General features: G+C 33.8%; 1 protein-coding gene across 2 annotated transcripts in view; it reads left to right on the top strand.

The window, feature by feature from the left end:
* Positions 1-24,928, top strand: part of Vwa8 (von Willebrand factor A domain containing 8) — a 358,183-nt gene that overhangs the window by 103,791 nt on the left and 229,464 nt on the right. For both annotated transcript variants that reach the window (XM_074043312.1, XM_074043313.1), the window contains exons 13-14: positions 15,618-15,778; positions 17,836-17,949. In XM_074043312.1, coding sequence (XP_073899413.1) covers positions 15,618-15,778; positions 17,836-17,949 — 275 coding nt within the window. The remainder of the gene's footprint in view (positions 1-15,617; positions 15,779-17,835; positions 17,950-24,928) is intronic.

The following is a 24,928-nucleotide window of genomic DNA, read 5'->3' as shown; positions in this document are numbered from 1 at the left end:
CCCAGTACTATCATGTGTTTTAATTTAGAAGGCTTTCCTGCACATTAACTTGCAGGAATGTCTTGTTACATAATGGATTGTTTTCCAGTATGCTCTGATTTTGTAACTGTTACCTTTTTAAAAACAAAGCAATAAAGTAGGGGAATATAGGAGTTTCCATAAATTAGTAGTTATTTTCAATTTACAGAAGTCCCTCTCAACGGTATTATTTTATTATTGAAACTGCATAAGACATCTTGGGCTCCCATCTTGACACAGAGATAATCTCAAAAGTTGAATGTAATAACATATTTTATTTGGAGCTCTCCAGTAGAACTACTTGGGCTATTTATATGACAGGATATCATACAATGTTATGTATTGAAAAGGCAGGATATTTGGTTGTTCAACTTGATAATCTCTTAAATTTGTATATATTGCATGTTCTGAAAATCTAAAATACATTTTAAACTTTCAAAGTATGTTATATTTTATTTTGTGTTGAATAAATTTCCCCTGTAAGAGGCAGTTTCATAATTGCTTTAAAATATCCCAGTTTGATATTCAAATTTTTTATATATGGAGCACATTAAAAATTTTTTTAAATTTACTTGCTTATATGAATTATCATTTTTAATTTTATATTTGTATTATTTGTCCTTTTTCCTCAGCTTTGAGATATAATTGACAAATTAAAATTGCACATATTTATAGTGTGCAATGTAATGTTTTAATGTATGTATACATTGTGAAATGTTATGACAGTCACACTAACATATGCAGCACCTCACATAGCTATATTTTTTGGTTGTAGGGACATTCAGGGTCTACTCTCTTAGCAGTTTTCAAATATACAATACAGTATTATTAACTATCAGCATCCTGCTGTACATCAGAGCTCCAGAACTTGTTTGTTCTGCCTAAGTGAAAATGTGCCTTTTGATCAACACTTCCCCATCTTCCATGGCATTAACCTTTCTACTGTTGACTTTTTTAGCTTCCACATGTAAGTGAGATTATTTGTCTTTCTGTGCCTAGTTTATTTTACTCAGCATAATGTTTTCCCAGCTAATCTATGTTGTTGCATATGACATAATTTCCTTTTTAATAAAAAACTAGAGAAAATTCCATTGTGTGTGTGTGCACATGTGTTTGTGTACACCATATTTTCTTTATTCATCTTCTGAGGGGCACTTATATTCATTACATGTCTTGACTACTAGGAATAATGCTGCAATGAACATGGAGAGTTTATATCTCTTTGAGACGCTGATTTCATTTCCTTTGGGAAATAAAGTAGGATTGATGGATCATGTAGTAAGTTTATTTTCAGTTTTTAAGGAACCTTCATACTGTTTTACATAATAGCTATACTAATTTACATTCCCAACTACAGTATACAAGATTTCCTTTTTCTCTGAGTGTTTGCTGACTTTTGCTATATTTTGGTATTAGTCATTCTAACAGATGTGAGACAGTATTTCATTGTTGCTTTGATATGCATTTACCAGTATCAGCTTTTCAATATATATTTTTGGCTGTTTGTATATCTTCATTTGATCTATTCAGATCACTTGCCCATTTTTTAAAAACTTGGTTTGTTTTCTTGCTATTGGTTTGAGTTTTTTGTACGTTTGAGCATTAACCCCTTATCAGATGTGTGGTTTATAAATATATATATTGTCTCTTCACTGTGCTCATTGTTTCCATAGTTGTACAGAAGTTTTAATTGATACAACCCTATTTATCAAATTTTATTTAGTTGCCTTTGTTTTTTGGTGTTGGGTTAAAAAATTTATTGTCCAGACTAGTATAAAGAAGCATTTGTCCGATTTTTTCTTCTTGTAATTTTACAGTTTCAGGTCATACATTCATTATTTAGTTCATTTTTCATTGCTTTTCATATATGGTGTGAGATAAAGGTCCAGTATCATTTTTCTGCATGTGGATTTATAATTTTCCCAGCAAAAACTGTTTATTGATGAGCTTGTCCATTCCCCATTGTATTTTCTTGGCATCTTTGTTGAAAGTCAGCTGGCCATAAATTAATGTATTTCTGGGGTCTGTGTTCTATCCCTATATATCTGCTTTTATGCCGGTTGTGATACTGTTTAATTACGACAGCATTGTAATGAAATTTGAAGTCAGATAGTTCAGTGCCTCCAGCTTTGTTCTTTTTGCTCAAGATGGCTTTAGCTATTATGGGTCTTTTGTGATTTCATATGAATTTTAGGATGGTGTTTTCTCCTTCTGTTAAAAGTGTCACTGAAATTTTGATAGAGGATACATTGAATCTGTGGATCACTTTGGGTAGTATGGATATTTTATCAATATTAATTCTTTCAATCTGAACACAAGGTATTTTCTATTTATTTCTTTCTTCTTACTTTCCTTCATCCGTGTTTATAGTTTTTAATGTATTGATCTTTACCTCTTTGGTTAATCTTTCTTTGTTCTTAATGTAGGCTTTCATTGCTATTAACTTCCCTCATGGAACTGCTGTTACTGCAACACAGATGTTTTGGGATGCTGTGTGTCCATTTTTGTTTGTCTCAATGTATATTTTTTTATTTCCCTTTTGAGTTCTTACTGGAAACTCTGGAGGTTCAGGGCCATATTATTTAATTTCCAGTGGTCTCCAAAAAGACTTCAGTCTTTTTAAGTTCCATTGTTTTGTGGACTAACATCTGATCCAACTGTAGAATGTTCTATCTATGCTTGAAAAGAGTGTATATTCTGTTCATATTGGTGAAAAGTTCTGTATGTATCTTTTGGGTGCATTTGCTCTATCATGTTGTTCAAGTCTGTTGTTTCCATAGTGATTTACTGTCAACATGGTGTATTCATTTTTAAAGGCAGGGTATTGAAGTCTCCTACTACTATTGTATTGCTACCTTTTTTCTCCCTTTGGGTCTATCTTTGTCTCATGATTTTTAGACTTAAAGTCTATTTTTTCTGACATAAGTATAGACATTCCTGCTCTCTTTTAGTTAGCTTTTGAAATTTTCCACTTTTCTACTCACTTCACATTCAGCCTGTATGTCTTTAAAGCTAATGTGATAGTCTTATATCTTGTTTTTAAAACAAATCTCTTCTGTCATATTACATATTTTGGTTGCAGAATTTCATCCATTTACATTTAAAGTAATTATTAACAGGTAAAAATTTACCACTCTCATTTCACTCATGGTTTTCTGACTGCTTTATTGATTCTTTCTTCCTTGCTTTTTCTCTTCTGTCCTTCTTTGTGATGTAATAGTTTTCAGTTGTGGCCTGTGCCTGCTTTGATTCTTTTTATCTGTTGTGTATGTAATGCAAGTTTTTCCTTGTGGCTATCCTGATACCCACATAAAGCATCTTGTAGTTAAAACAGTTTATTTTAAGCTGATAACAACTTCAACCACATAAAAAACTCTACAACATGGCTTCTTCTTACCTGACATTTAATTTTAATAATACCACAATTTATATATGCCATAATTAATATATTGGCTATCCGTTAACCAGATATTATAACTGTAGTTCTTTTAAAATATTTTTTCCTTAACGTATTCTAGAGTTAAAAGTGGTTTGCATAACCATTACAACACTAGAGCATTCTGTATTTGACTATATTCTTACCTTTACAGTAAATTCTGTAGTTTCATATGTTTTTATGTTTTTGGTAGGTGTCTTTTTTTCAACTCGAAGAATTCCCTTTAATCCCTTTAACATTTCTTATGAAGTAGGTGTACTAGAATCTTCCAGCTTTTGTTTCTCTGGGGAAATCTTTATCTTGCTTTCATCATGAAGATTAGCCTTGCTGGTTATAGTATTCCTGGTTGACTGTTATTTTCTTTTAGCACTCATTCTACTCCTCTTCTGGCCTTCAAAGTTTCTGCTGTGAAATCCACTGATACTCTTTGTTCACATACATGATGAATTACTTTTTTCTTGCTTCTTTAAAAATCTGTTTGTTCTTGACTTTTGAGAACTTGATTGTACTGTATCTTAGTGTTAGTCTGAGTATATATAATATTTTTGAGGTTCTTTTGACTTCATGGATCTTTATTCATCTCCTCACATTTGGGAACTTTCCTGACATTATTTTTTACATTAAGATTTCTGCCCACTTAACTTTCTGTGTTCCTTTTGTGATTACTATAATGCCATATCCTCTCACTAGATAGTGTCCCATGAATCCTGTTGACCTTCATTCTTATTTTTCATTTTGTCTTTCTGACTGTAATTTCAAATGACTTTTCTTTTTTTTTTTTCTCACATCCAAGAGCAAAGTTTAATGGCAGACTCTAGCTGTCAGGCTGGCTGGGAAAAGGGGGCATAGCTCAGTTGACCTTTCTTTAAGCTCATTGATTCTTCAGTTCAGTTGACTCTGATGTTGAAGGTATTTATTAAAATTTTCAGTTTAGTCATTTTATTCTTTAGGTCCATGATTTCTGTTTGGTTCTTTTTATGTTTTCTGTCTGTTGAGGTTTTTTACTTTGTTCATGTATTGTTTTCCTGTTATCATTTACTTGTCTATGTCTGTTTTCTTGTGCTCACTGTACTTCTTTTAAATGATATTTCAAATTGTCAGGTAGTTTGTGCATCTTCATTTCATTAGAATCAGCTGGTGGTTATTTTGTTCTTCATACGCCATCATGTTTCTCTGAGATAGCTTTTTTGTCAGAGCCTCTCCATTTGAAGAGGTGGGCACCTTTGTAGTTTTTATAGACTGACTTTGGTCAGTAGAGCTGTTCACAGTCACTTCATGCAGAGATTTGGGGTGCACCATCTAGTGAGGTCCTTGGGTGGTCTTGTTGTTGGGATCCTTGCATGCCAGCAATGGCCATTGGGTGGGCAGTCAGTAGTAGCATAGTGCTATGGCAGGTCATGAGCCTGAGTTTGCAGGATCCAGCCTATCACAGAGACAGCCCTAGCATCTGAGTCCATGGGGACTGGCCTGATGTCAGGGCCCACTGGGATGGGCCTGGTGCCTGCATCCATAGTGGCCTGAATTCCTTTTAAAATATGTAACAGCTTCCTTGAAACAGTGTACTTTCTTAATAATAGGCAACATCTTTTTGTTATCTTAACAAATTTAGTTGTCATGAGATTTTATTAGATTTATAAAAACACACACCATGAGGCCTTTGGGCATGTATATGAAAATAAACATTACCATAAAGCAAAATCCATCAGTCCAAGGAAGAAAACAAAAAGAAAGTGACCAAGGAATTATTAAGTAAGGAACTCTAACCTAAAATGTGTTTCTTTTAATATTCCTGATGATTCATAATCTTGAAGAGGAAAGGAATTTCCAGCTCGGGGATTCTCTGTATATTAAGTCCTTGTATAGGGTACTGTGTACCAAAGTTGTAGTACTGTTAGTAACAACAGTTATACTTGATCATCACCCTTACTTTTGGCTTAAAGTTACTTAACTATTGTTAATTTTGATTAGGGGTGTTAGGAAAATCTTTTAAGTGTCCTCAGGATTTTGAGGTCATTAAGACCACAGCATGGATGAGGATTTTGCCAAGGATTAATGAGGTTAGTGATGAAATTATGCAATAATTTTCTATACATAGGCACCATTCATGTGGGAAATATACTTTAACAAAGAAAATAATGAAGGATCTATCTTTTGATTTTAAAATCATGAATTTTTATACATATCATATACATAATCCATTTCTAAAAATAAGCAAAGAGGTGCTTCTCGATTTTATGACCTAGTTGCCTTTTATGATTCCTATTATAAAATTCAGTTATTCAGGCTCTACACCACTTTCTGAATGAAACATTATTGCTGGTTTGCAAGCTAGTCTTGTAGTAGAAACACTTTTCTGAGCTCCTGAAATGAAAGCATTTTGGCGGAAACCATAGTGATAAAGCCAGAAAGGACACAGATGGTAACGGGTAACATTTAATGGGACTCAATTTGTGTCCCCAGGTACTTGAAATTGAAGAACCTTGGGATTTGAGATGGTAGAAGTTGCTTAAATCCTGGTTTTACACTCTGTTGACTGCCATAGAGAGATAACCTGAAAAAGGATCATAGTCAGCCTAGCCGCTGTGATGCTTAATATTCGCTTTACATGGTTCCCTTGAGCTCTTCTAGACTTAGGTAGATAAGGCAGGCAACCTCTGTAAAGGGGAGGATTGATGATCATTATGCTGTCACATAGGCAAGAAGGTGGGCAGGTTGGAAAGGTTGCCCTACTAGCTCAGCCAAATAGTTTATTAAATCTTAGCAAGCCCTTCTCTGTGTTGCCTGTGGCAGAAGACTCCACTTTTCTCCTTAATGACTCCCTGAACTCATCAGTGCTTTCTAATTTCCCACCTAGTAAATAGGTATTTGGCTTCCTGCTGCAGCATCTCCCATGGAGGAGCAATTCAGGGAAAGCTGCTTTAGTTTTGTGAGTAAGGTGACAAAAGGGATACGTTAAGCCAATCAAAAGAGTTGTCAAGTATTGAAGCCTTGGCACACTTCTTAGCCTTCTCTTCCCCGCCCCCTCAGTCACTTATTACTCTTCCATCATTTGCTTTATTTATTTTATTCATATGTGCATATAATGTTTGGGTCATTTCTCCCTCCTTCCCCCTGCCCCCTCTAGACAGCTCCTATAATTCTAATCTACATCCCTACACCAATTATTGAAGCTTTGGTACAACATGCATTTGATATATGGAATTTTACTTTACAGTTTTAAAGAATACATCAGTTGTGTCACTTGAACATTTGTAGTTATCTAATTAGAATATGCTGCTTTCCATCATGTAATTCACTAAGGAGTAATGAGAGTGATCTTTAAGAATGTAAATAAGACCCCTTCACTTCTCCTTGTAGAATCTGTCAATATCTTTCCATTGGGCTTAGAATAAAATAAAATAAAATAAACCTCTTTAAGCTTATGAGCCTTCTTCCATCAAAGAGATTGTCTATTGGAGCCACTCAAGGATCCTTGAAAAACTACCCTTTCTAGGCCCTACCCTCAGAGAGTTTGTGAAGTAATAGGCACAAGGAAAGATCTGAAAAGATTAGAATTTTTTAATTCTAATAGGCAGCCAGGTTTGAGAACTACTGCTTATTTGAGCTGACCCATGATGGCCTCTTGTCTTCTCCCTCCCTGCTGAGCCCTCTGCTGATTATGCTTCATTCTCACTGTCTATTTTTAGTTGCTTAAGTCTATCTGGCTTCTTTCTGCCTCAAGGCATTTCACAGGCTATTCTCTTGGCCTGGAATACCCTCCCGACCCTTCTGTCTTCATATGGACTCTTGACAGTGTAGTCATTTGCCATCATATTACCTGACACTTTCTGTGTAGCACTGATTGCTGTGTGGTATTTTCTTTGTCTCCTCCCTTCCTTCTTTCCTTCTCCACTTCTGTCTCCTTTGTGTATTTTTGTTCTATTCCTACTGGAATGTAAGTTTCATCTTTATCTTTGTCACTACTCTATCCTGAGCACTTGGAACAGTGACTTGCATAAAGTAGGCTCTTGATACATACAGAGTTTTGAATAAAATTTGAAAATTTCAGATTATTTTTAACAACCAGCTAGCTCAAATATGACCTCTTTTGACATTTTTTCTTTACTGTTCGTCTTTTCTTTCCTATACTGATTCAACATTGTCTTTTATACAGTTGTGCACTGTATAACAATGCTTCCATCAACAATGGACTATATATTTAATAGTGACTCCATAGATTTATAATTGAACTGAAAAATTCCTATTGCCTAGTGACATTATAGCCCTCACAATATCAAAGCACAATACATCATTCATGTGTTTGTAGTGATGCTGGTATAAACAAATATTACACTTCTATGTAAAATTGTAGCAATACAAATAGGTATATAATACTTGCTAATAATAACAAATGACTGTTAATTTCATGTTGTTTTGAGCATCATGCCCTACAAGTAATAGAATATACCATATAGTGTAGGTGTGTAGTAGATTTTACTATCTAGGTCCGATGTTCATACAATGAAATTGCCAAATGACAATTTGGCAATGTTCTGTTTCTCAGAACACATCCCTGTTGCTAAGCAACATTATGATATATTTAAAACATGTTTATATTTTATTTTGCAGTTTATTCAATTCAGCTGTCATTTGTATTTTATTTTACTTTTTTTTTTGCCATACTGGGGATTAAACCCAGGCTCTTGCACTGCTAGGCAAGTGCTTTACCACTTGAGCCACACCTCCAGCCCTCAGCTGTCATTTAAAAAAAATACACACCAGGTGCTAGGCATTCTCATTTAATTCTAAGGGTATTTTATCCATTTCATCCATAAAAAGGAAAATTGAAACTGTAGCCCAGCTTTCCTGATTCTGTCCCCATCATTTCAAATTTACTATTTTTTATATTGGTGGATAGCAGGGATTTCAGTGGACTTTGGTCAGATGACATATCTATTCCAGATGTCTTTACTGAATACAGAATAGATAATTAGTATCTATACTAATCTTGATTTTATATCTTATTTGTTATTTGCTTTTGAAACTAATGTATTATAGGGAAAGTATTATTGCAGATATTTAAGCCAGAATTGGTTGCTACTTTCCCACTTGTTTTTCTCACATAGCCAGACATTTGCAATGAAATGCAGCAAAGGTTGCAGTATCACTTGAATAATGTTCTTTAGTTTGTATGCACTGGAGTTTTACTCCATAGCATCTCTGCTTTTTGCCTTCCTTTCTGAAACTCTTGTTACCTTTTTAAATTTAATTAGTTGCCTGTGAATATTTTCTTACCAAGCTTTAATAAATTGGCTTACTTTTTATTTTTAAATTTCTTTTAATTTTTTGTTAGCTTATATGAATTGTACAAAGAGGGCGTCATTAATGATTTTTCTATACGATGGACTTTGATCAAATGTACCCCCTCTAATTTATCTTTCTTTTCTCCACCTCCCTTTTAAAACAACTTTTAACAGGTTTCATTTTAATACCATTGTTAAGTTTTGGTTTTCATTGTGGACAGTAGTATTCATTTTGGGTACCTAAAATTAAGAGATTTATTGCACAGTATTACCTGGGTTATAGAGTTTCTGGGAGAGACAGGGTGTGATTTTGCCCAATCAGGATTGACAAAGCCAGGAAAATTTCAGCTACAGCTGCTATAGAAGAGCATGTCTTTGTGCTGGTTGCTACCTTGCTCTGGCCACTTGGCTGCCATCTTCCCTTTCTCCTGAATATGAGAACATTTTAGTAGAACCTGGATTGCATACAGAACACTGATTGCTAAGTCATTAAGAAATGGTGTTAAATGTGCATACCAGGTGTGATAGTTCATGCTTATAATCCCAGGTACTCTGAGACTGGGGGAAGAAGATCAAGAATTCAAGGCCAGCCTATGTGACATAGTGAGACCCCCATCTCAAACAAACAAAAATTACATATGAAACTTCAAAAGTAAACACTGAGAAAGATGATGTGAGGAAATGAAAGATGAGTAGAGAGGTCAGAGAGCAAAGAGGGGAAAAGAGGAGATACTCCATTTTATCACTTCTTCCCTTGAGTCAACGATGACCATCATAAAAAGACCATTAAAGTTTTTTTTACAACCACAACAAAAAAAGAAATGGTGTTTCCAGTTTTCTAGCCTATACACCACAGGAAGGATAGTAGGAGGAAATTTGCTGAGTATCATCATTAGTATATATTACATTATTTGCACCTGACCTTGGCTTTCTATTTTATTTTGAGACTTTAGTAAGCTTTCTTTAGTTAAGTCAGCTGTTAATAAGATAGTAGATTTTATTACTGGTTAGCTTCAGCCAGAGAATTTTGTTCTATGCTCATAAAATAAAATAAATCTTTAGGGCAGATTGCCTCAAAATAGAGCCTAGTGGCTACAATGAGTAGAGCTATAAATGATTCAACATCAACTTCCCATCGATAGCAGAGTAACTTAAAACAATTCTGGTATGCTTGTAATGTCAACATCTAATCATATACATAAAAGGGAGCATTTCTTTTATATGTGACAGGTTAAAAATAGTTCTGTAAAAGAAGAACTTGAAGGAGAAGCATGAGAGAGTTTACAAATAACTTTACAATAAATGTGAAACGAGGTCTTTTTGAGATCAAACATAAAACGACACTGAAGAATGTTGGCAGCGGGCCCTGTGTTCTGTTCACTGAGCATGCTTAGACTTTGTAAATAATGACTTTGTTTCTATTCTAGGACCTAAAAATTATTAACATTCTGTGTTTACACAATAGTTATGCAGCATTCTGCCACTAATATTTATGGACATAATTAATCCCTTATTGCAAAGTTGGTGGTTTACATCAGCTAGTCTTAGTGTATTCCTTTATTCACTTAAATTCAAGATTTTCTTTGTGTTTACATGACTGATAGGATAATTTTTGTTAGAGATGGAAAGCCTATATTGAATTCTAGCTAGTTTCTTTTGGAAAGCAAAATAATAATGCTTAGTTACCCAAGTAAAAATAGTAAATGCCTAGGGTTTGTATTTTTATTTCAGAAATAAGACAATGAAGAATCATACCCATCAACTAAAACATTTTCATTTGAATATTCTACATCTATATTTAAAGATATATATCTGTATTTAAAGACATGGTGACAGCAATGCCGATTAACTAACTGTATTTGATGTCATTTGTGGGGTAGTTAATATCATAGACGCTACGTTTTGACTGTTAAAGAAATTGGGCTACGATAAGAAATTGGTTTGTGAAGCTAACCTGAGAGCACATTCCTCTATTAATTCTACAATCTGTCCATGGATTGATTAATCCAGACCTGCTCTTTCCTTATAATTTCCTTTACTGAAATGTATTGCTCCATTTGTTATAATGTACTTGAGGACAGCCTGGTTGTACTTGATTGGGTAAACTATTTAATCTCTTAATACATCAATTTTCTCATCTGTAAAAGGAAGGCAATAATTTACCTATCTCTTAAAGTTATAAGGATCACACCTAGTGTTTTATAAATATTAACTGCTAAAATTTTTGTTACTTCTGTTTTCGACTTCTTAATATATTGCTTTTTCTATGATGACCTGAAATTTTTCTCAATCTAATTATCAAGAATTGTAGTGCTGCTTCTGATTGGGTTTCAATGTTGTGGTTATTATGACTTATGTACCTATTTATAATAATCTTTATGTTGGATATTAGAAAGATTAGATTCAAATTTTAATTGTTCTTACAGTATGCTTTTTGAATACTATCTTTTCTTCTTTGTTTCGTCTTTCTTTGTTTAGTTTTCTTTATCCATTGTTGTTTAATTTTATAATACATTATGTTAGATATTTTTGCAAGCTAACTTAAATACTTTCTGAAACTTCTGGATTTATGTGTGTGGTAAATATAAATATATATGTATACATATAAATGCTTATATGTATAAGTATACATACATATTGTTTTAAATCTGGTTGGGTAGTATTATATATACAGTTTGATATCTTACTTTTTCTGTGATCATTTCAGTGTCTTGCCACAAAAATTATATATGCATTATAATGCAATTTAAAAAATTTTCATATCAATATTCACATTTAATGAGAGTAGCCAAAGTTTATACACTAAAAATATTCTATGTTAGTTTTCTTTGTAAATGACATTATAACTTGAAATAAATTCTAATCTGATTCTAGCTACTCTATGCACAACCACTTTATGCAGTTATTTTATTTGGCTAATAACTTACATCTGGGTTTCTCAAGAGGGTTGTAGAAAAATTAGCTTGGACCATTCAAAAATCCTAAAAACAATTAAGGCATATAATTACTTTAGGCTTCAAATCTATATTTTCTGGTACATTTCATGTAGTTGTTATTTTCAGTAGGGTTTTTCTGTTGTAAAGGAAAAGAGCATAATTTGATATGACATAGACTCTTAGATGTGTGGATGTTTTCTAGGGATCTGAATGAAGGTGAGTTGTTGAAGCTAAACAATGATATCTTTAACAGAACTAGATTTTATGTCCTGTTGTTTTAAATTTTTTAAGGAAATGCAGAAAGAGGAAATAGTTTGGACTCTATGATATCATTAGTGCTATTTTTATTCTCTTAAGTTCAAAGGTTTCAGAGATAAGATGTATGCAAAAATGGTACATTCATCTTCCTTGATTTTTATTACTGTGATTTCTGAATGAAAAAAATGTTTGCTTTACAACTTACTGAAGATCTGTGCATGCAGACAGGAAGAATGAAGAAATTATCATAATCATATAATTATATGTATATTGTATATATAATTTCCATCAACTCCATGATACAGTATATGTTAAAATAAATTAAAAAATTAAAATAATATCAGGGAACTAAAAACCAGATAGCTTATATAACCATTTGAAAATGGTGTTAACTCTGTCTTAAAGATGGGCATATTACCTGAAATTAATTCATTCCTATTATGATGAAAATGTTCTGTTAATTAGATTTGATTAGGTATGGCTGTTCTGTAAATGTTTAGTTTGGTCTCCTTGCATTCTCATACATTGAAAATACCTTTGGCATGATTGAAAATAACTTCTCATTTTAACCAATATTGGGAAAAATAGGGCCAACTATTTCTTTAAAGAAAAGCTGTAATATTTTTCTTTTAATGTAGGATCTTATTTATGAAAACCAACAGCTTGTATTAAACTGAATACCTTTTTCCTCTCAGGAGGGTTTTTATTTTAATGTAAAGATATATTAGAAACAAAGAATGGCTCTGTAACAGAGTATGCAGAGAATTTAGGTGATAGAACTGAACTGAGCTATCATCAGTCTGAAGTTTGAAAAAAGGAAGACTATTTCTGGTCAGTAGTTGTGGTTGGCAGTAATAGTGTTGCACTAATTGATCTGTTACAGCTTGTTGTACAGCAACAAATAATTATTTCACTTTACTTCAGGAAGTATAAGGTTGTCTCCAGCTGCTGGGTTGGAAAAGAAGAGGTTGATGTATTAGTTGCTTTTTCATCATCTTTATAGATTACTTATAGGTAAATGTTTACTTGCTTGAACGAGGCAAGTACTGTAAACATTGTGTGAATTAACAAGATATTAAAGTACTTTGGAATCATGACCATTTGAAATAGAGCTTTTTCATATCTTTCACAGTATTGTGATTCAGCCTGTGATGGTGTAAGAATAAAAAGTTCCCTCTATTGAATTTTTTTTTTTTTAAATGTTACCAGTTTCTACCCTCAGCACCATAGGACTCTGAACCTCTTAAGCCAAAGTTATGACATTCTTATCTCCTTTTCCTGGGCCTAAGAAAGAGACCAGAGATGAATTGGGCCCAGATATCATCTGTTTTTAGTCTGGAACTCAGATTTTCAAAATTAGCATCCATTTCTTTGCGAAGATGACATCAGTGGGATTCCCTCTGTGCCTCCATGCCACCTTCTCTCTGAATTCCAGCAGCGTTTAAAAGAAACAAGGCCTACTCTTTTCTTATTTTTTCACCTTACTCTTAATTTATGCTATTTTTGTGCATTCAGTATATCTTTGTGCAATGCATACATCTTGTTAGAATAAGGGTGTGAAAAAATAAATGAGGCAAAGATTCACATTAACTTAATGTCTTATAAAGCAGTATCCTCCTGGGAGACACTTCAGCTCTACCTTGTGATGTTAATAAAAAGCAGGTAGGTTAGATGTACTCAGCCATTATCTTTATGGTGGTGGGGCCTAGGCTTATGTGTTTTTCAAACTTTTGCAGCTATTTCTGATATGTATCTTTGATTTTGAGCCACTATGATAAAACATGGTTTTTTTTTGAATTTTAATGCAGACCAATATAAATTATTTCTTTCACAAACCATGCCACTGGTATTATGCTTTAAAAGTTACTACCAAATCCAATCATCTAATAGTCCCCTGTTGCTTCTAGAAATCTTACAGTCTTATAGTTTAAGTATAGTCCATGATCCATGTTGAGCTAATTTTTCAAAGTGTAGAGTCTGTGTATAGATTTCTTTATTTATTTGTAAAACATGTTTTTGTTTTACTTTTCTAGGATCTAACTGTATAATGAATTTTTTCTGGAATAATTAGTATTGAGAGTTTTAGCTTTACTTGTTTTTATAAATTTCAAAAGATTTTATATATTTGTGTATATATATATATATATATATATATATATATATACTTGATTTTAAAAATAATTTCATTATGAATATGTCCCACAAATTTTTTTCATTTTTGTCCTGTTTTTTTTTTGCAGAGCAATCCATTTACTGTTCGATAGTACAGCCAAGAGTTGGAATGAATTCATTCCCACTGTATACCCAGTGGGGATGAGTTTAGTTTTGGCTATTGTAACTTTAATTGTAGCATAGAGTGGTAATACTCAATAGTTTATATTAAATTTAAAATTCATAGTTGAAGAATTAAATGAAATTATTAAAAGAATAGGCCAAATTTGAATAATATATCTAAACCAGCTTTTTAAGGCTGTGGGAACTTGCTCAGTTTGAATGGTACTGTTTTTTAAGTGTCTTTAGTTTCAGTACAAGCCTGTTCGTTTTTTTCTTTTTTTTTGTCAGTACTAGGGTTTGAACTCAGGGCTTACACCTTGAGCCACTCCACTAGCCCTTGTTAGTGATGGGTTTTTCGAGGTAGGGTCTCATGAACTGTTTGCCTAGTCTGGCTTTGAAATGTGATCCTCCTGATCTCTGCCTCCTGAGTAGCTAGGATTAGAGGCATGATCAACTGGTGCCTATTCATATTTCTGAAATCAATACCTTTTTAATAGAAAGAACACTGAAGTAAGTAAGACTTACATTTTAATCTTAGTTTCAATACAGATTTGTTGCCAAATAAATGTAAACAAATTCTTTAGTTTTTATCTGCTTAACACTTGGAGTAGTTATCACAGAATTTTCAAGAGACTTTCAGTTTTTGGATAAAAGTGACCATGGATGTTTAACTTTTATTTGATGTAAGTGGCACAAAATATATCTGAAGCTGATAACAGAAAAGAAATCATCATCAACGTTATCACATGCAAGAACAAAATTGTTCATATTCTATGGTTCCAGTGTTTTTACAGTAGATAGATTTTATATACGACAACTATTAATAGTTTGCTTGTCTGCTTTACTATTTTAGTGCTAGCACATTGTGTGCGTTTTTAAAAACTGCTTATAAGTGCCTTGCTATTGTTTCCCAATTCCTGTACCTCATCTGATGACTGTCCTCCTCTGCTTCCTCCATTATAAGGCTCTTTGATGGCCCTTGCATGGCTTTTCAGGAGAACCCATCAACTGGGTATACACCTCTGAGAATTGAGTTTGTGTGGTCTCTCATTTTAAAATGGAATTAACACATTTTGTTCCCTCCAAGGAGTACAGCTGGTTGAGTTAAATTCTATTAAAATCAGGTGAAAATTATTGCCGTTATTTAAATGAACATTTTAAAAGAGGAGGAAAGTGCTAAATGAAAGAAGGGGGTGGGGATCTGTTACTCTTACTATATGTGAATGTAATAGGGAAAAAATTAAAGCTTTGTGAAGCTCTTTCTCTTTGGTGAATTTGAGAAGATGGCTTCCAAGTTGTTTATATAAAGTAGTATGTGCAGAGGGAGTTGACTATAGAATTAAACAAGCTACCATCTGTGTCTTAAAAATTAATTCCATGTTTTGTTTGCTGGATGGTGGGGATTGGATTTAGGATATGACAGCACGTGATCTGCTGCAGCAGAGATACACTCTTCCCAATGGAGACACTGCCTGGCGATCCTCACCCCTTGTGAATGCTGCTCTGGAAGGCAAGCTGGTCCTGTTGGATGGCATTCACCGGGTCAATGCTGGGACACTTGCTGTGTTGCAGAGGTGTGTATGAGTTGCACATACACAACACACCCCAGAACACACACACACACCATGCTGACTTCACAGGTGACAAGCAACACTGTCAGTCTTTTCTTAAAACTGGATTATGTAGCTCCTGAGAAGCTCATAATTCTGTATCTAAGTGGAATGATAGATTGTTTATTATTACAAGCACATAACTATAAAGCTCCATATAATAAACACTTTGGGAAATGCCATTGCCATAACAGAACTCTCTTTGTAAAAGCTGAAAAAAAAGAAAACTTTGCAGTAGTAATTTTGAAGGACTTTATATATGCAGATTTACATATATATGCAGCAGGTCACACAGCTGAAGTTCCTACATTTTGGCAGTAGTTACAAATTCCTTATAGATTGACGTTATTGGTTCATCTTAGAATCTTTCTTTTTTGAGATAAAATAATCAAGTTTTAATATAAAATGCGAAATTATCTATTTGATGATGCCATAGTGACTAGAAAATCTCACTTTGTAGGTATAAACTTGAACATTTCTATAACCAGTTTTCTTATTGTAGTTGGGTGAGAAAAAATATGCACACATTCCTAAAACTTCTCTAGAAGTTCTCATCAGAGAAGAAAATTCATATGCAACTTTGAGGAAAATGTTCATCATGTGTCATTCTGGAAGATTAATTAATTATTTAGGGTCATTTTGGTTCTTTGACTTGTAGACATTTGATTTATAACTTTGACTTATTGGGAAGGGTCAAATAAATAGAATAGCCATTTTTCTAACTAGTGACTCAAAGTTTTTGTCTTTGACAAGGTGCAAATACTGAGTATAATTAAAGATTTCAAATACACTGTGTTAATTCTAATTAGATTTGGGCATACTTAAAAGTAATAATCACAAACTTTCAGTAATTTGCATTTCATAAACATATTTTTTATTTCCCAAACAAATGATGACATAAAATGAAATAATACATAGTCCCATTTTGTTGCCTGTCTTTCAGCTGTCTGGCCGGGTAGAAATACTAGCAGTAGCAACAGCGATTGTTAATTGAATACTTATCTGTGTGGGGCATTGTGTCAAACCTGTGCTTCTCAGGCCTTCAACTTTGAAAGCACGTTACAGGATGGGAGTTTACAAATACCAATACCTGGCCTTCCCCACTACAAATTTTGATGTAATTGGTTCAGATTGAGGTTTGAACCCTACATTTTTTAATGATTCCCAGAAGATCCTAATGTACAGTCAAGATTGAGAACAACTATTATTAAACACATTTTATATTAAACATTTAATTTTTACAACAAATATGATGTTCGTATTACTGCATTAACTTTATAAAAAATAAAAGTGCAGAGACATGGAATGATTCTCTCCTCCCTGGTTATTCAGCAAGTAAGACACAGAGGTAGAATCGAACCCAGATACAACTGATTCCCTTGTCCTTTTCTATAAGCTCTGCATTAGTCTCCTTCCCCTCAGTGCCTGTAGAATGAAGGCTTGTTTGGCACCTCTAGGGTCAGCATTAGGTGACTTGGTTGCTAATGTATGTGTAATATTGCAGTACCTGGAAGACAGTTCTGTTTGTGGTGTGGAGGGTTAGGTTACCATCAGAGTTGGAATATGAAATAGGAGTGTAGTTATTTCATCATAAGATTTTTTATATCTTAAATCCTATAATTCTAAAGATAGAATTATTTTATTAATGCCTTCCCTTAAAAAGTTACATTAAACTCAGGGGTATGTGCTGGCTGCCTTGCTCATGAATGTATTCCTCACGGTTATCATGAGACACTCATTCAGCAATTTCTTTTCACTTTCTCCTTCTCTTCTCGTCCTTTCCCTCTCCTTTGTTCTTCTTACCCACATCTAGTATTCCTGAGTGCTGAACCAACAACTCTGCCACGTATCACAGTCCCAGCCAACTTAAACTTTTGAAAGATCCATCTAACAAAATTGTTAAACTCAACTGTCAGCAATAATAGACATCATTAAAATGTTGACTGGGTGATTCCACCTCTAGTAGTGTCAGTGTTCAGAACTGATTAACTTGTTTGCTGATATTACCCTTTTTCCATTAGGTTAATCCATGACCGGGAGCTCAGCCTCTATGATGGGTCTAGGCTTCTGAGAGAAGACAGGTACATGCGCTTAAAAGAGGAACTGCAAATGTCTGATGAGCAGCTGCAGAAGAGGTAATTTTGAATTCACTTATCATTAACTTATTGCTAAACTAAAAACAACTGATCATTATTTTTCTAAACCTAAGGTCAAACCAAACTAACTTTGGTTTAATTTGGTATCCTGGGCATAGTGATAGTCAGACACTTCCTAGAACTGAGGCTGCTGTCCAGGCTTCACCCTTCTCTCTCAGTCTTGTTTTTAAATAAATGTCTAAACTTTGGTTTTAAGAACTTAATCCTTCCTCTATTAGTTCAGCTTTGATCTCATGTTGTGTATCCCACCCAACAAAAGCTGGGCCCACAATTAATTGTGCCAACCCTCCTAGGACATCCTCAGTATTACCAGGGAGGACACCCATTACAGCATTTCCCATTGAAACTTATTTAAACCTCCTTCCAGAGATGTAACAAGCAAATGCAATGGGTGAGATCTGACTGGATCTTGGAACAGGAAACAAAATGAAAATGGATGTAAAAGACAGTTAGAAAAGGTTAAGTGTGATCTGTGTATATCTGGCACGATAGTGAGTTAATGTTAATTTTCTTAAGTGTGTCATAATGGATCTCAGTTACAAAGGAGAATTTTCCTGTTCTTAGGAGATACTTCTGAGATATTTAAGGAATGAAGTTTTAAAAAAACATCTGCAACTTCCAGTTATTTCAGAAAAAAAAGAAAAAGACATGGGCATATGCATACAAACACACAGAGAAAAATCGAATGAGAAGGAAAACAGAATGTGGTCAAATCTTAAAAACTGGAAAAATCCAGGTGAAGGAAATAGGAATGTTTGTATTTTATTCTTTTAAATTTTCCATGGATTTGAGAATTTTAGAATAAAATGTTTGAAGGAAATATATATATATATATATTTATATGTACACTTTTTTTTAGCTGCATACACTTTCTCTTAGAGGAGGTTTGGCAGACATCAGTTATTTTTGATCTCGTTACATTTCTATGGCTAGCTTAACATAATGAGAGACTGGCATATTAGGGTCTCCTCTTTACTTAATCTGACCTTACTTAATTGAAGCTTCCCCTGTCCCTGAAAGGCTTATTGCCATATTTAAAATGAGAAAGTCCTACAAATGAGAATGAAGTGTTTTGAGTGTCTGTTTTCAGAGAAAATTAATTTTTAAAAAATACTTGCATTTTTGTCTTGGAAGATGTTAAGCTCTTTGGAGGGGAAATGTTAAATTTTTTCTGTATGATATTAAGGATTTCAGTTGACTACACAGTTGCTTATTCTTCTGAGGAGTACACTATCAAATTCCTCTTCCCCAGAAAATGACTTGGTTGAACATTTAAGCAGACAAGTTGTAGAGATCCTTCTCAGTTCATACCTTTAGTTCAGAACATTCAGCTTTTGTACATTATTTGCGTGTGAATCACAGGTCAGGGAAGAGTTTATACTTTCAGACAGATGAGTCAAAGCAATTGTGCAAGAGCTCACAGCAAGCCTGCCTAGCAGTTTTCCTTAGGACACCAGGAGCATTGTACTTGTGCCAAATATCCAGGAAATGACAATGCTCTTCTATGAAAAGGATCCAAATTCTCCCTAATGGTCACAGCAGTTTTGCAAATGAAAATACTTTTGGGGACATGGTGGCTCTGATTGTCATGTTCAGCGTCCAGTCCTGGTGGTCAGTAGTACTTTCTTCTCACCATGAGACCCAGCTCACCTCTCTCTCCAGAGATCACTGTTTGAAAGTGCAGTGAGACCTTAGTGATTTTTGCTTTCCTTCACATACTTTTTAAGATTTTTGTTTGATTGTTTGCCAGTGTTAAATATGAATAAAACTTGAGCCAGATAGATTTTTTCAAAACATTTTATGAAAAATACCAGTCCCCTGCCATTGATTCTATGACCGTATCTCATTTCCTACTTCTCACCCCAATAGACTAACACCTTCAAGTCTTAGATGTTTTCTTTGGTATTTACCTCTGTGTCACTAAGCAATATGCTTTTATTGATATTTGATTTATATTTTAATGTTAGAAATTATCTATTGATTTCCTACATAGAAAAATTAAGGCTTAGGCCTTTGACCACCTCTCTTCTTACAATACATGCATACTTCCTCCTTCTTCCTAAAGAGTTGTATAATTTTGTTTAGAACTTTGCTCAGTCTTTATATAGTTATAATACCATTAAGAACATACAAAGCTGAGCCACTTGTATACTGTAATCATTTTCCCTTCATATATACATCTTGTTTCTCCCAAAGTTAGTAATTACCTACATATGCAGGACAGAGATGTAAATAAATAATTACAATGTAGCTTTAGTGAATTTTTTTTTTCTCTCTCCTTTTTAGTGAAAAAGGGTTTGAGCTCAGAGCTTTGCACTTGCTAGGCAGGTGCTCTACCAGTTGAGCCACACCTCCAGCTACAATGTAGTTTTAAATGTTAGAATAGAGGTCTGTACAATAATGCTGTGAGAACACCAAGGAGGAGGTGATGCAATTTTCTATGTATATATCACTTTTTCATCCCAAACATGTTTCCTGTTGTTGAAATCTACCCTCAGCATATTAAAGTACATCCCATATTTATCAATACATATTCTATCAATTTCATATTTTGTCTTGTCTATTCTGACAAACCCTAATCTGGACTTGTTGCTCTTTATACTTGTAGCTCCTGTGTCATCTTAGACCTCTTTCTGCTCTCACTCTCCTGGTTTCGTGTGGTCTTTCTTTCTGTACCTTTTAGTACTTACATGTATGTTGAGCCTTCTGGGCTGAACTTCCAATTTTCAATTCTTCTCTCTGTCTCTTTATCTCTCTCTCTCTCTCTCTCAGTGCTGAGGATAAAACCCAGGGCCTTGCATCTGCTGGGATACATCCCTAGCCTCTTACATTCTCTCAATTTGTTGGGCCTACATTAGCTTTTCAGAAGCAATATGTTCTAACAATGACTCTCTTACCTTGTCAAGAATATGTCTACTACTTAAAAACCTGATTCTTTTCCTTATCAGTATTCCTCATTTGTACTCAAGAAGCAATATTTTCTTTCTATTTTTCAGCACTGGGGTTTGAACTAGGACCGCACACTTGCTGGGCAGGCGCTCTTACCACTTGAGCCACTCCACCAGCCATTTTTCATGATGAGTTTTTTCAAGATAGGGTCTCGTAAACTATTTACCTGAATATTGTCATATGATTGTAAATAGTTTTGACGTTGTTGTTAAATGCAGTCATGTTACAGGATCTGCTTCACTCTGATGGTATGGGTTACTGGTAAATTTCTTTATTTTTTTCTTGATTTAATTTGGTAACTCATTTTTATCTTTCTGAGAGTAAATATATTTTCTTTTTTGATCATAATCAGCTAGATCCTTCTAAGTCAGTTGGCAGTATTTCATTCAGGTCTGTGTTTATTGGATAACAGCTTGTTACTGCATTTATTGCCTAACAGCTTGACAAAAAGGACATAATACAGTACAAAAAAATTTGTACTTAATTATTTTGTAATTAAGTACAAAAAATTTGTACTTAATTATTTTGTAATTAAGTACAAAAAATTTGTACTTAATTATTTTATGAGTTGTTGTGTACATGACCCATTATCTAGCGTGACTTAATTATTTTGTAATTAAGTACAAAAAATTTGTACTTAATTATTTTATAAGTTGTTGTGTACATGACCCATTATCTAGCGTGACTTAATTATTTTGTAATTAAGTACAAAAAATTTGTACTTAATTATTTTATGAGTTGTTGTGTACATGACCCATTATCTAGCGTGACTTAATTATTTTGTAATTAAGTACAAAAAATTTGTACTTAATTATTTTATGAGTTGTTGTGTACATGAACCATTATCTAGCATGAGTTGATCCTATGTGCTATCTATATCTAATATGTCCCTCTCAGCATTAGCATTTAAACTACAAATTAGAAACTCATGACCCAGATTATCTGTCCTTTCATTTTTGTACTTAATCACAGAACTGAAGTTCAGTAAAATGACTATTTTCGTAGAATTAAAATAAACTCAGTTTTTATTTTTATTAATGCTGTATTTCCTTGCAGAAGATTTTAAGGTAGAGAAAAAGGTCAAAGATAGGATGACAAAGAAAGTTTGTCTTTTGTTGTTTCATGGAAAGGTGTTGGAGGGATGAGGGCAGTAGTCAGGGGTGGTGTGACAGTTAGAAATGCCTATCAGAAGGAATAGCATCCACAGTCTTGCACAAATAAATAAATCTACTCCCAAGAGATCAGGATTCTAAGAACAACTGCTATTAATTTGTGGAACAATACCTCCTGAGAGTTGACTTCAAAATTCTTGTTCCAAATACAGTGATTGGGTGATTTGTCAAACTCAACTACTGTAATGGCGATGCAGACTTAAGAGCATCTTTGTCTCTAGATCCAATTTGGTAAATTTGATACCTGCTTCTGCTTTCATAATTGTGTTTGTTTGTGGAACTTTTTGTTTTTTTAAACACCTCTAGCACCGTAGAACTTCTTTTGTTAAAAGTAACAAAACATCCAAGTTGTTTTAAAAAGGAATTTATCAGTATCTCACATAGTTAAATGAAGGGCAAGGATGCAGTTGGGCCTCAGGAAATAACTAGAAGCTGAGACTTTAATGTTGGCAGAACTCTGTCTTGCTTCTGTACTTCGTTTCTTTGTTTGTAATGTCACAAGATGTGGCACATGGAAGACTACTTAGTAAATGTTTTTGAGTGAGTGAATAAGTCTTAACCTGGGAAAAAGTTTAGAAAATTCAGGTGAAGTTTATTCTATTAATGCAGTTTTAGATGACTTTCTGGGCTAACAGTATTAATTAGGAATACTTTGATACCCTTTAATGACAAGTCTGATAATATAAGGTTCTGTTTTTAACAGCTGCCGGCTGTGGGTACCAATCCTTTCAACTTCATGGGGTGAAACCCAGTTTCAAAACAACCATATTTGACTGTTTTTGCAGTTGTCATTGTTTACTAATTCTTCCCCAAGATCATACACCTTGATAATCTTCAGAGTGCTCTGTGGGTGATTATATGCCTAGCACACCTTTAGAAATGTTTAAATCTTCTGTACTTGCAAGATACCAAAAAGGCATGGAAGTGGTGGTTAGAAATAGTGTATGACCACACATACCAGATACCAACCATCCTTGCATTTCTTCCAGGAAAAAAGGATCAAAATAGAACTGCTTTCTTTAATGAGAAAAACGTATTTTGGAGAAAAAGGGAGTGCAATTATTACCAGATAGTAAATGTGTCTCTTGCTGCTGATGGCCAAAGCAGGGAAGCAATAAAGATCAGTGGTCTATTCTTGGTTATACTTAGATATCGTTTAATATTTTAGTATTTTTGTTAAATGTTTTATTTTTATTGGTTGTTATTGAACATTGAAAATAGTTGACAATTTCTCACTTTATTGATTCATGATGAACATTTGGAATATCCATAATAAATTGGATTCTCTGGACCCTTTTGCTTTAATGCTTACCCATGTTTAAAGACAATTGGCATCTAAATATTTTCTTCTGTCTTCTCAGAAATGCCAGCATTTCTTTTCTAATAAAGTAGGCCATGCAAAATTTTAACACAATTCGAGATAAATCCAAGATTTTATCCTCAGGTCGTTGTGTTTGATTCTCAGAACAAAAAGCCTTACGGAAATTCTGACTTTGCAAATAATTCTGAACATTTTTATGGTCAAGGAACAGTTTTTAAACTCTGTCCCATGTAGGGTGTAATTTCTGTTTTATTGTATGTTCTGAATTTTTCTTAATCATGGAATGTAGCTCCTCTCACAAATTCATTTAAGACAAGATTTAGGCTAGCTTTTTGATGGGAGACCAGTATTTTTAGTTCTTATCATTTACCTACATTGTCCTTTTTACCAGAGGTCTTCAAGGAGTGTCTTACTGTAATTACTATTAATAGTAGCAATACACATTTATTTATATAGCATCTGCTTCCTTCCCAGTAGTACACTAACTCTTGTGTGGTATGAAAATGCATTAGGAAGGTGTCTGTGCAGCTTGCTTCATTGAATAGGAAAAAAGGGAAATTTGGCTTGTGTGTAGAACTGTGTGTAATGTCAAAGTTCTGAATTGGAACAGGAGTAGTAGTGTAGTACAGAGGGCCAATTCCAAAATCCTGTTCTAGCTCATGATTAATACCATTATAGAAATCTTGTATATCATTCTTTCTAGTTCATTAATATATATTCAGTAAAAATGCACTGCATAATTCCCTTCAAAAGACTGCAATTTATTGAAGTCTTTCATTTTTTTATTAAAAGCTTTGTTGAGGTATAGTATAGCTAACTTGTAGTAAACTGCATATTTTAAATATAGTTTGATAATTTTTGATATTTATATATACCTGTGAAACCATCACTACAATGTAGATGAGTGTGAATCCTCAGACCCCTGTATAATAATCCCTTTCTCCTGCCCCTTCTTACTTCTCTCCTGTCCCCAGAGATTTTCTTCTGGTCACTATCTATAGCTTGGATTTTCTAGTTTTGTGTAAATGGAATTACACTATTTATACTCTTGTTTTGTCTAGCTTCTTTTCCTCCATTGCTTTGATATCATCTATGCTTTTTATCAATATTCCATTTTATTGCTGAGAGGACTAGAAAGGATTTTATTTTCTAAAAGCTTATACTTATGCCCACAAACATATTAACCCAGTGTTTTCCTTTTAGAAGTCATTTTAAAGTCCTTGTTTTGCTTTTTAAGTCTTGAATCCTTAGGAAATAATATCTGTTTACCTAAGGGTAAGTCTTATCTTTGTCATTTGTTGTTGTTTTGTTGGCATTGTTCTTAAATGATCATAAAATTAAACTTAACTTTAATTTTAGATTTTCATATCACCTTTTTCCCATTTTTTTTTTTTTCTTTAGACAGGGTCTCACTATGTAGCCCAGGCTGGTTTGTCAAATCACTTAAAGTACCAGGCAGCTGTGTTCTCTAACTTTCAGACTTGGGGCATTTAGCATCAGGAAGTAGCTCACCAAT

This window comes from Castor canadensis, chromosome 10 (genome assembly GCF_047511655.1).
Source record: "Castor canadensis chromosome 10, mCasCan1.hap1v2, whole genome shotgun sequence".
Lineage (NCBI taxonomy): Eukaryota > Metazoa > Chordata > Mammalia > Rodentia > Castoridae > Castor > Castor canadensis.
This window is presented reverse-complemented; position numbering and strand designations above follow the sequence as displayed.